General features: G+C 53.5%; 1 protein-coding gene and 1 non-coding gene across 2 annotated transcripts; one reads left to right on the forward strand and one right to left on the reverse strand.

Annotated features, from left to right (window-relative positions):
* Positions 1-1,790: 1,790 nt before the first annotated feature.
* Positions 1,791-8,883, forward strand: cops6 (COP9 signalosome subunit 6; the record flags this gene model as incomplete). The annotated part of the gene is given in 5 exon segments (XM_042345327.1): positions 1,791-1,896; positions 5,037-5,162; positions 5,623-5,754; positions 6,958-7,046; positions 8,821-8,883. Coding segments are annotated over 5 exon segments (444 nt in total), but the record flags the coding sequence as incomplete, so codon positions are not given.
* Positions 7,322-7,400, reverse strand: trnaa-ggc. Its single transcript has one exon. It is a non-coding gene; the product is annotated as a tRNA-Ala (tRNA).
* Positions 8,884-11,807: the final 2,924 nt, after the last annotated feature.

The following is an 11,807-nucleotide window of genomic DNA, read 5'->3' on the forward strand; positions in this document are numbered from 1 at the left end:
AGGCCACCGAGACCCTCATACACACCTTCATTACATCCAGGCTCGACTATGTAAACTCCCTGCTTGTTGGCCTCCCCAACTCCTCCCTCCACACGTTGCAGATCATCCCGAACTCTGCAGCCCGTGTCCTCTCCCGCCCCAGGCTCCGTGACCCCATCACCCCCATCCTCGCCCGACTCCACTGGCTTCCCCTCACACAGAGTTCAAGATTCTGGTCCTCACCTTCAAAGCCCTCCATGGTCTCACTCCACCCGACCTCTGCCACCTCCTAACCCCCTACTATCCTGTTCGCTCCCTCCGCTCAGCGGGCTCTGGTCTGCTTGGCGTCCCCACCTAACCCACCTCACAATTAGTGGGTGCATTTTGTGCCACTCTGCCCCCCTCCCCCCTCCTGCCAGGATAGTACCAGGAATGAGGGACTTCAGTTATCAGGAGAGGCGAGAGAAGCTGGGATTAATCTCCTTGGAGCAGAGAAGGTTAAGAGGAGACTTAAAAGAAGTTTTCAAAATTATGAGGGGATTCGATAGGGTGAACACGAGAAACTACTCCCACTGGCGGGTGGGTCGGTAACCCGAGACACTAAAATAGTTGTTAAAAGAAACAGAGGGGAGGTGAGGAGAAATGTTTTCACAGCGAGTTGTTGGGATCTGGAATGCGTTGCCTGAAAGGCTGGTGGAAATAACAACTTTTAAGAGAGAAGCAGATAATTATTTGGGGAGGACAAGTTTGCAGAGCTATGGGGAGAGAGCGGGGGAGTGGGGTTGATCAGGGCTATAATAATAATAATAATCTTTGCATTTGATATAGCGCTTTTCAAGTCGGGAGGACGTCTCAAAGCGCTTCACAGAATATACTGTAAAGTGAATTGACTGTATATTTGTGGGCGAACGCGGCAGCCAATTGCGCACAGCAATGTCCCACAAACAGTCGTGGATTGAAAATGACCAATTTATTATTGTTTTTGGTTTTTGAGGGATTATTATTAGGCTCTGTGTGGAGTTAGGAAACTTGCCCAAGGTTTCGCCCTCTGCCTGGAATTGAACTCAGGGCTCCCGCTTGCAAAGCGAGTGCTCTAACCACTGAGCTACAGGACTATGGGGAGAGCGCAGGGGAGTGAGGTTGATTTGGAAGCTCTTTTCAAAGAGCCGACATAGACACGATGGGCCGAATGGCCTCCTTCTGTGCTGTATAATTCTATGATAACAATAATAATAATATAATAACGATGATAATCCTTGCATTTGACACAGCGTCTCATCACATCACTGAAACGCCCAAACATGCTTCACAGGACACGCTATAAAATGTAATGACCGTGTGTTTTGTGGATGAAAAGCAAGCAGCCAATTGTGCCCCCAGCGACGTCCCCACAAACAGTCGTGGTGTGAAGTGAAGAGATTATTATTATCCCAGGAAAATGATTCCTCCAATCGTCCAACAACCAGGTTCCTACTGACGGCCGGTGAGCAGAGGCGTGTGTGCGTGTGTGTGTGTGTGTATATGTGTCTGTGTGTGTGTATGTGTGTGGGTGCGGGGGTGGGATTGACTTGGAGGCTGGCCCCCCCCCACTCTGAGACCGTCAGAGAGTCTTGAGATGGGTCTTGAAGGAAGGACGGTGCTTTATAAAAGTTAATCACAACCACTGTGGCCAGTCAGCCAACTACAGGGCAAGGAATGAGTGGCTCCCAAGTGCTCCTTTACCAAGATGGCGGCTCCTTTACCACGATGGCGCACCGCACCCGCCCAGGCGCAGTTCCTTTAGCAAGATGGCCGCCGCAGGGTGCGGGTCACGTGTCGGTGCAGGGCGACCGGTGATTGGCCGGGTCGGGAGAAGGCGGGAAGGGGTTGGTTGGAGGAGCGAGATGGCGGCGAACGGGATGGAAGTGGAGCCGGCGGGTGAGCGAGGGGGCGAGGGAGGGGCCAACGGGACCGGGGACGAGTGGGGGAGGGGGGGGGGCAACCGCGGTGGGGGTAACGGTCTCCGTTCGGGAGGCGGTAGGAGCCGTTATCGACCTCTCCCCGGCGGCGCGTCGGTCGCCATGGCGCCGGCTCCAGGCCTCAACCAACCCCCCCCCCGAGGGGAGGGTCCCCCCTTCCCACCTGCTGATTGGTTGATCACTCTGCGGCCGCGGATTTCGATTGGCCGGCGCGTCCGTCAGTCAGAGCGCCGAGACCCCGTGATTGGCCGGGAGGTCCGTCAGTCAGCACGGCCGCGGGGCGCGATGGGAGTGGGGGCGCCCGCCCCCCCCACCTCGCCCGCCGATTGGCCGGCGCGTCCGTCCGTCGGAGCTGCCCTGCGCAGGGATTGGCCGAAGCGGCTGTCGCTCCGATGTGGCTGTGTTTGCCCCGCCCCCTTCCGCTCGCTGCTCTGTGCTCAGGGCCACAGTGTGTGAGAGATGTCACTCACGTGCTTCACAGACCCCCCCACTCCCCCTCCCTCCCACCCCACTACCCCCCACTCCCACCCCACTACCCCCCACTCCCACCCCACTCCCCCAGTCTCCCCCCATAGCCCTGATCAACCCCACGCCCCCACTCTCTCCCCATAGCCCTGATCAACCCCACTCCCCCGCTCTCTCCCCATAACTCTGCAAACTTGTCGTCCCCAAATAATTATCTGCTTCTCTCTTAAAAGCGGTTATGGAAGCGGTTCCCATCGGCCTTTCAGGCGACGCATTCCAGACCCCAACAGCTCACTGTGTGAAAACATTTCTCACTTCCCCTCTGTTTCTTTTAACCACTATTTTAAATCGGTGCCCTCGGGTTACTGACCCCCCGTCAGTGGGAATAGCTTCTCCTCGTTCACTATCGAATCTCCTCGTTATTTTGAAAACCTCTATTAAGTCTCCTCTTAACTTTCTCTGCTCCGAGGAGACTAATCCCGGCTTCTGTCGCCTCTCCTGATAACTGAAGCCCCTCATTCCTGGTACCATTCTGGTCAATCTCCTTTGTACCCTCTCCAATGCCTTGACATCCTTCCTAAAGTGTGGGGCCCAGAACTGAACCCAGTCTCTCGCTGAGGCCCAAATAACGCTGTATAAAGATTCATCATAACTTTATTATATTAATAATAATAATCTTCACATTTGATACAGCGCCTTATCGAGACGTCTCAAAGCGCTTCACAGGACACACTGTAAAGTGTAGTGACTCTGTATTTGTTGGGAGTCCTGTAGCCTAGTGGTTTGAGCACTTGCTTCGCAGGCGAGCGGACCTGGGTCGATTCCCATAGGAGTCAGGGCAAAAGCTTTGGCAAGTTTCCCTGACACACACACACACACACACACACACGCGCCTCTGTTTACTTAGCAATAAGTAGTAACCCACTTGTTAGTCGATTGGCGGATTGCTTTCCCTGTTGTAATGATCAGTGACTTCCATTTGTAAAGTGTCTTTCACGTCGGGAGGATGTCCCAAGACACTGATCTTCATTACATTGGTCACTCACTCAACGACTGTTTGTGGGGACGTTGCTGTGCACCATTGGCTGCCGCGTTTCGCCCACAAAATACACAATCACCGTACTTCACAGTGTATCCTGTGAAGCGCTTTGAGTCCTCTCAATGACGTGATGAGGCGCGGGGTCAAATGCAAGGATTATTATTATTAATATAACACTGTCATCATAATAGCTGATGAATTTCATCCCAGGTACTTGAATTCTCCCTGCCCACCCTCCAAGGTTAGGGACTGTGGGATGGAGTTCCAGAGGGTTGGGGGCGGAGAGGCTAAAGGTATGACTGCCGAAGGTGGGGCTGTCGAGGCGGTGGGTGTGGAGCTAGAGCGGTGGGCCAGAGCCCGATGAGCGGAGGGAGCGGACAGGTTGATATGGGGTTAGCAGGTCACAGAGGTAGTAAGGAGCCTTGGAGGGATCTGAAGGCGACAACCAGATCTTGAACTGTATCCTCTGTGTGATGGGAAGCCAGTGAAGTCGGGCGAGGATGGGGGTGATAGGGTCACAGAGCCTGACGCAGGAGAGGACGCGGGGTGCAGAGTTCTGGATGATTTGGTGGAGGGAGGAGTTGAGTGGCGAGCAGGGAGATGGCATATGGGCGCGATGAGGGTCTCGGTGGGCTGAGGAGAGGCAGCGACTGAGCCGGGGCGATGTTGCGGAGGTGGGGGGAAGCCAGAATGGTGTGGAATGGCACAGTTTTGGAAAGTGTGAAAAATTACCTGGGAAGTAGGGATGGAGAGTGAGTGAGTGAGTGAGTGAGTGAGTGTCACTCACACTCATCTTCAAATCCCTTCACAACCTGCACCTCCCCACCTCTCCAACCTGTTTACGCCCTAATCTTCTGCATCAACTCGGCCGGCTCCGGCCTCCTACAAGTTCCTCATCCCCTCCATTCCACTATTGGTGGTCACGCCTGTAGCTCAGTGGTTAGATCACTCGCTTCAGGGTAATAGTCCCTCCAAAACAGTCAATTCACTTTACAGCGTGTTCTGTGAAGCGCATTGGGACGTCCTCCCGACGTGAAAAGCGCTATATCAAATGCAAGGATTATTATTATTATTATAGATGTTTGTTAGGTCGGGGTATCAAGGGACATGGGGCATCGGCGGGTAATTGGAGTAGAGGTACAGATCAACCATGATCTAATAGAATGGCAGAACTGGCTTGAGGGGCTGAAAGGCTTCCTCCTGTACCTATGTTCCTGCTAAACACAGCAAGTGATGAGCTCTCACTGTATCCTCAGACTCCGTAGCAAAGTAGGCAGCGCTTTCAGCCATTACCCCCGAAACTCTCTCCCTCGACCCTCCGCCTTGCCCCTTCCTTCCCCATCTTCAGGTCGCCCCGAAGACTTTCCTCTTCGCCCGGGGCCTACGGTCACCTCTTCCGGGCTCAGCGTTGTGTCCCGTCTCAGTTAAACGCTGCCCTGTGTGAGTGGCGCGATGTAAATGCAAGTTGCTGTTGTTGTTGCATGCTGCTGTGAGGGGCGTGGGAGGGTGGCTGTATGAGGGTCTCTGCACACAGGTGGTTTTGGAGACTGAAACTCTCTCTCTCTCTCTCTCTCTCTCTCTCCTTGTCCCGGCAGCAACGCCGAGTGTCATGGCCTCTGGGGTCACGGGCAGCGTCTCAGTGGCCTTACACCCCCTCGTGATTCTCAACATCTCCGACCACTGGATCCGAATGCGCTCCCAGGAGGGACGACCCATCCAAGGTACCCGTGGGGGACAGAGACGCAGAGTCCCGGAGCATTAGTGGTTATAGCGCTCGCCTCGCAAGCGAGAGAATCCAGGTTAAATTCCCAGGCGGGTCGGGGTGAAACCTTAGGCAAGTTTCCTTACACTGCACACACACACACACACACGGCTCTGTTTACCAGCAGTAAGTAGGAACCCGCTTGTTAGTCAATTGGTGGAATGCTTTTCCAGGGGTAAATATCCCTCCAAATAAGTAAATAATAATAATTTGGTCACTCAATCCACGACTGTTTGTGGGGACGCTGCTGTGCACAATTGGCTAAATTGTTTCGCCCACAAAATATACAGTCAATTCACTTTACAGTGTACCCTGTGATGCGCTTTGAGACGTCTCAAAGATGTGATAAAACGCCGGGTCAGAATTAAGGATTATTATTTCTTGTATTATTATTAGGATTATTATTATTTGTGTTCCAGTGATCGGGGCGCTGATTGGCAAGCAGGAAGGCCGGAACATCGAGGTGATGAACTCATTCGAGTTGCTGTCTCACTCAGTGGAGGAGAAAATTGTCATCGACAAGGAATATTACTACACCAAGGAGGAGCAGTGTGAGTAGAGGCAGGGAATCCTCCCACCCAACTCCCGCTAACTCTACAGCCAAAGCCGTCACTAACTAACGAACTAACTAACTAACTAACGGGGAGGGGGGTCCTCGCTGGACAAGCAGCGGGAAAGCTCGGCCAGACAGCGCTCTCTCTCTCTCTCTCTCTCTCGATGGCCGAGCTGTGTGTGGGTTTAGCCGGTTAGACCCCAGCAGTTACCCCCCAACGCACACTCTGGGCTCCCCCCAAAGCCTTGGCTCTCGCCAACCTGCGCCTAATACTCTCCGGAATTAGGTAATCAGAGGGCGTCCCTCCAGGGGGAGAGGGAGAGAGAGAGCGCATTCCATCCCAACGATCTCTCTCTGGGGTTTCCGGGTGTGGGGGGATGTGGGGAATTCTCAGTCGGGTTTGGAGACTCTTAAGCAACGGTGACGGGTTTCCGTGTGTGTCGGACACCCGACCGGTCACGGTGACGGTTTCCGTGTGTGTCAGACACCCGACCGGTCACGGTGACGGGTTTCCGCGTGTGACAAACACTCGTCCGGTCACAGTGACGGGTTTCCGTGTGTGACAGATACCCGGCTGGGCAAAAAAATAGAGGCATCAACAAGAACAACTTGCATTTATACAGAGCCCCTCACACAAGGTAGCGTCATAGAGCGTCTGACAGATGGCGGGGAGTGGGGAGGTTACGGTAAGCGCGGTCGAAGAGGACGGTCTTCAGGAGCGACCTGTAACAGGGGAGGGAGGGGTAAGGTGGAGGGGAGGCCTGGACATGACTTGTGTTCATCGTGAGCAGTGACATGGGTGTGCTTTGTTACACGTGTGGGGGTACAATATAATCATGTGTATGCGTGTGTTTGTGTCCACTGCCTCCGCTCAGCGGGCTCCGGCCTGTTCCACATCCCCCGCCCCCCCCCGCCATCTGCGGTCGCGCCTTCAGTCTCTCTGCCCCCACCCTCTGGAACTCCATCCCACATTCCCTCCCCCCCTTGCCCCCTTCCTTGCCAGTCTCAAGACCCTCCTCTTCGACCGCGCCTTCGGTCACCCTCCTACCCCAACCCTCCCCGCCTTCCACCCCCTCCTGATTCCAACCCCCAGCTCAGGTCCAAACCCCTGACTGTCCAGCGCCTTGGGACGTCCTCCTGACGTGAAAGGCTCCGTTAAACACAAGGATTGCTACCCCCTGACGTTGAAATTTCTCTCCAGTTAAACAGGTTTTCAAAGATATGGAGTTTCTGGGCTGGTACACAACCGGAGGTCCTCCTGACGAGTCTGACATTCACGTCCACAAACAGGTAATAATAATAATAATAATAATCCTTGCATTTGACACAGCGCCTTATCACACCTTCGAGACGTCTCGAAGGGCTTCACATATTATACTGTAAAGTGTAGTGACTGTATTTTGTGGGCGAAACACAGCAGCCAATTGCGCACAGCAGTGTCCCCACAAACGGGTTATTACGCCCCCAGAAAAGCGATCAACTAACAAGCGGGTTTCTACTGACTGCTGGTAAGCAGAAGCCGTGTGCGTGCGCGTGTGTGTAGTAAGGAAACTTGCCTAAGGTTTCTCCCTGATCCGCCCGGGAATCGAACCCGGGTCCTCTCTCGCTTGCCAGGCGAGGGCTCTAACCACTGAGCTCCAGGGACACCACTTCACTCGTTTGTACTCCACACGTGTCTACACGCTGCAAGTGAACGAATCGATAAAGAAGGCAAGGGTTCTATTTTTTTGAGTATTTTAATCAGTTTAGGAAATTTAACGGTTGTTAGTCGATTGGCGGATCGCTTTCCAGGGGTAATAATCTCCTGTCCAAAACAAATAATAATAATAATAAATTGGTCACTCAATCCACGATTGTGGGACGTCGCTGGGTTTCGCCCACAACATATACAACCAATTCACTTTACAGTGTGTCCTGTGAAGCGCTTTGAGACGTCTCGAAGACGCGATAAGACGCTGTATCAAATGCCAGGATGATTTACCACAAATGAATTTGCTCGGGTACAATGCCTTGGCTTTGCATCAATGAAATTCCTGACTCCCTCCTCTCCCTTCTATTCCCTTCTCCCTCGTGTGTCTCGCTTCCTCTTCAATACATCTGGAGTCCCGTAGTGTAGTGGTTAGAGCACTCGCCTCGTAAGCTAAAGGGTAGAGTCCTGCACAAGCAGCGGGAAAGCTCGGCCAGACAGCGCTCTCTCTCTCTCTCTCTCTCTCTCGATGGCTGAGCTGTGTGTGGGTTCAGTTGGTTAGACCACAGCAGTTACCCCCCAACACACACTCTGGGCTCCCCCAAAGCCTTGGCTCTCGCCAACCTGCGCCTAATACTCTCCGGAATTAGGTAATCAGAGGGCGTCCCTCCAGGGAGAGAGAGAGAGAGAGCGCATTCCATCCCAACGATCTCTCTCTGGGGTTTCCGGGTGTGGGGGCGATGTGGGGAATTCTCAGTCGGGTTTGGAGACACTTAAGCAACGGTGACGGGTTTCCGTGTGTGTCAGACACCCGGTCGGTCACGGTGACGGGTTTCCGTGTGTGTGTGACAGACACCCGACCGGTCACGGTGACGGGTTTCCATGTGTGTCGGACACCCGACCGGTCACGGTGACGGGTTTCCGTGTGTGTCAGACACCCGACCGGTCACGGTGACGGGTTTCCGTGTGTGTGTGACAGACACCCACCGGTCACGGTAGACGGGTTTCCGTGTGTGTGTCAGACACCCGAGCCGTCACGGTGACGGGTTTCCGTGTGTCGACGACACCCGACCGGTCAGGTGACGGGTTCCGGTGTGACAGGTTTCCCTGTGTGTCAGACACCCGACCGGTCACGGTGACGGGTTTCCGTGTGTGACATACGACCGCGGTCCGTAACGGTTTCGTGTGTGTGTGACAGACACCCGACCGGTCACGGTGACGGGTTTCCGTGTGTGTCAGACACCCGGCCGTAGACAGGTTTCGTGTGTGAGACACCGGCGTCACGGTGACGGGTTTCCGTGTGTGTCAGACATGCGACTGGTCGAAAAAATAAAAAGTGGTTTGTGTGTGTGTTAATGTTGCTGTTTCTGCCCACAGGTGTGTGAGATTATCGAGAGCCCTCTCTTCCTGAAGCTGAACCCCATGACGAAACACACTGATGTAAGTACAAGAGAAACCGGCAGCCAGACGGCAGCTTGAGCATCTGAACCCCCTCTCGGGGTGGTTCACTGCCAAGTGCAATGTCCCGTTCTCTGGGTAAAACTAAATAATAATAACAATAATCCTTGCATTTGATTCAGCGCCTTATTTGAAGGCCTGTAGCTCAGGGGTTAGACCCCTCGCCTCGCAAGCGAGAGGACCTGGGTTTGATGAAACCTTAGGCAAGTTTCCTTACTCCCCAGAAGACACACACACAGACACACACACGCGCGCCTCTGTTTACCAGCAGTCAGTAGGAACCCGTTTGTTAGTCGATCACTTTTATTCCTTCCAAAAAACATCATAATTTGGTCACTCAAACCGTGACTGTTTGTGGGACACTCACTGCCGTGCGCAATTGGCTGCCGCGTTTCGCCCACAAAGTATACGTTCAATTCACCTTACAACTTGCATTTATATAGTGTTCGTCCCAGAGCATTTTACCGTATATCCTGTGAAGCGCTTTGAGACGCTTTAAAGACGTAATAAAAATGCACTATACCAAATGCAAGGATTTGTTATTATTATTGTGATCACGTCGTCGAAACAGTCTCTCAGTGCTTCACAGGATATACTGCAAAGTGTCGTGACTGTGTAGCAGTGATTGCGTCGTGTTTGAGCCCTCAACTGTCCTTTCTCCCCCACATCCGTGACATGACCCGCTCTGCCTTCCCCCAACTCCGCAACATCGCCCGATTCCGCCACTGCCTCTCCCCCTCAGGCCGACAAAATGCTCATCAACACGTTCATCACATCAACTGCGCTCAACTCCCAGCGTTTGATAATAAGTCTGGCATTTGATGTAGCACTTTATCACCTCGTTGAGACGTCTCAAAGCGCTTCACAGGATATACTCTAAAATGCAGTGACTATGTATTTTGTGGGTGAAACATAGCAGTCAGTTACACACAGGAGTGTCCCACAAACAGTCGTGGGTTGAGTGACACACTGAGCCGGGCTGACACACACACACACACACACACACTGAGCCGGGCTACACACACACACACACACACTGAGCCGGGCTCACACACACACACACACACCATGAGCCGGGCTAACACACACACACAACACTACACACTGAGCCGGGCTCACAACACACACCACTGAGCCGGGCTGACACACACATACACACACACACACACACACACACACTGAGCCGGGCTGACACACACACACACACACACACACACACACACACTGAGCCGGGCTGACACACACACACACACACACACACGCTGAGCCGGGCTCACACACACACGCTGAGCCGGGCTGGGCCGGGCTGACACACCCTCCAGAGGCCAGAGTTAAAAGCCGTCATTTGCCCCGTGGATAACGTTGGTACACGAGGGGTTAAACAGCAGTTTAACTCTTCGTGGCAGTTTGTGAATGGGCTTTAATTTGCCGCTCAACAGTTATGTTCTGTGATTTCCCACCAGACAGCTCTGAAGGTGACTATATTTAACTTGGAGACATTGAGCTCCAGCGCGGGGGGAATGGTCAGCCAGCCAGCCAGCCAGCCAGCCAGACAGACAGACAGACAGACAGACAGACAGACAGACAGACAGACAGACAGCCAGCCAGCCAGCCAGCCAGCCAGCCAGCCAGCCAGCCAGCCAGCCAGCCAGACAGACAGACAGACAGAAACAGACAGACAGACAGACAGACAGACAGACAGACAGACAGACAGACAGACAGACAGACAGACAGACAGAGACAGACAGACAGACAGACAGACAGACAGACAGACAGACAGACAGACAGACAGACAGACAGACAGACAGACAGACAGACAGACAGCGAGTCAGACAGCGAGTCAGACAGATAGGCAGACAGACAGACAGTCAGACAGATAGGCAGACAGACAGACAGACAGACAGACAGACAGACAGACAGACAGGGAAACCACAATTAGAATTAACTCATAATCTGTTACTGGGGCAGAGAATAGGCTCACACACTCACTGACTGTATCACACCACCCTCGCACTACTGTTTGTGTCACACTCACTAACTGTCACACACACAAACTCACTGACTGTTGTGTGTATCGGTGTGTGTGCGCGTGTGTGTGTCTCACTCACTGTGTGGGTGTGTGTACGTGTGTCTCACTGTTTGTTTGTCTGTCTGTGTGTCTCACTCTGTGTCTCACTCACTGAGTGTGTGTGCGCCCGCGCGTGTGTGTGCGTGTGTCACTGTCTCACTCACTGAGTGTGCGAGCGCGCGTGCGTGCGTGTGTCACTCTGTCTCACTCACTCAATGTGTGAGTGCGTGTGTCACTCATTCTGTGTCTCACTCACTCTGACTGACTCCCTTGCTGGACAGCGAGTGTGTGTGTGTGTGTGTGAGTGTGTGGCTCTGTGCTGGCAGTAGATGGCAATCGTGGGTCAGACACACACACACACCCACACACACACCCACACACCCACACACCCAGCCCCTGCCCACACCCTGTGCCCAGTTTACAGGGTTACCCACCTGCTTCCTGTCCTGCTGAGATTTTATAGATTTGCTGGGACTTTTATCCCATCATTAAAAGGCCGACATTAGCTGCGTAAGTACTTTAATAGCCTAATATAAGGTGTGTTCAGGAATGTGCCCCGCAGCGTGGCGGTCAGAGCCCTCGCCTCGCAAGCGAGAGGACCCAGGTTCGATTCCCGCGCCGGGTCAGATCAGGGCGACACGTTGGGCAAGTTTCCTTACTCCACGCACACGGACACGCGCCTCTGGTCACCGAGCGGTAAGTAGGAACCCGGCTGTTAGTCGATCGGCGGATTACTTTTCCGGGGGTAATAACCCCTCCAAAAAACAGGACAGTGATAATAATTTGGTCCACGGACCCACGACTGTTTGTGGGGACGTCGCCGGGCGCAATTGTGGCT

Source organism: Callorhinchus milii, unplaced genomic scaffold (genome assembly GCF_018977255.1).
Source record: "Callorhinchus milii isolate IMCB2004 unplaced genomic scaffold, IMCB_Cmil_1.0 Scaffold41, whole genome shotgun sequence".
NCBI lineage: Eukaryota > Metazoa > Chordata > Chondrichthyes > Chimaeriformes > Callorhinchidae > Callorhinchus > Callorhinchus milii.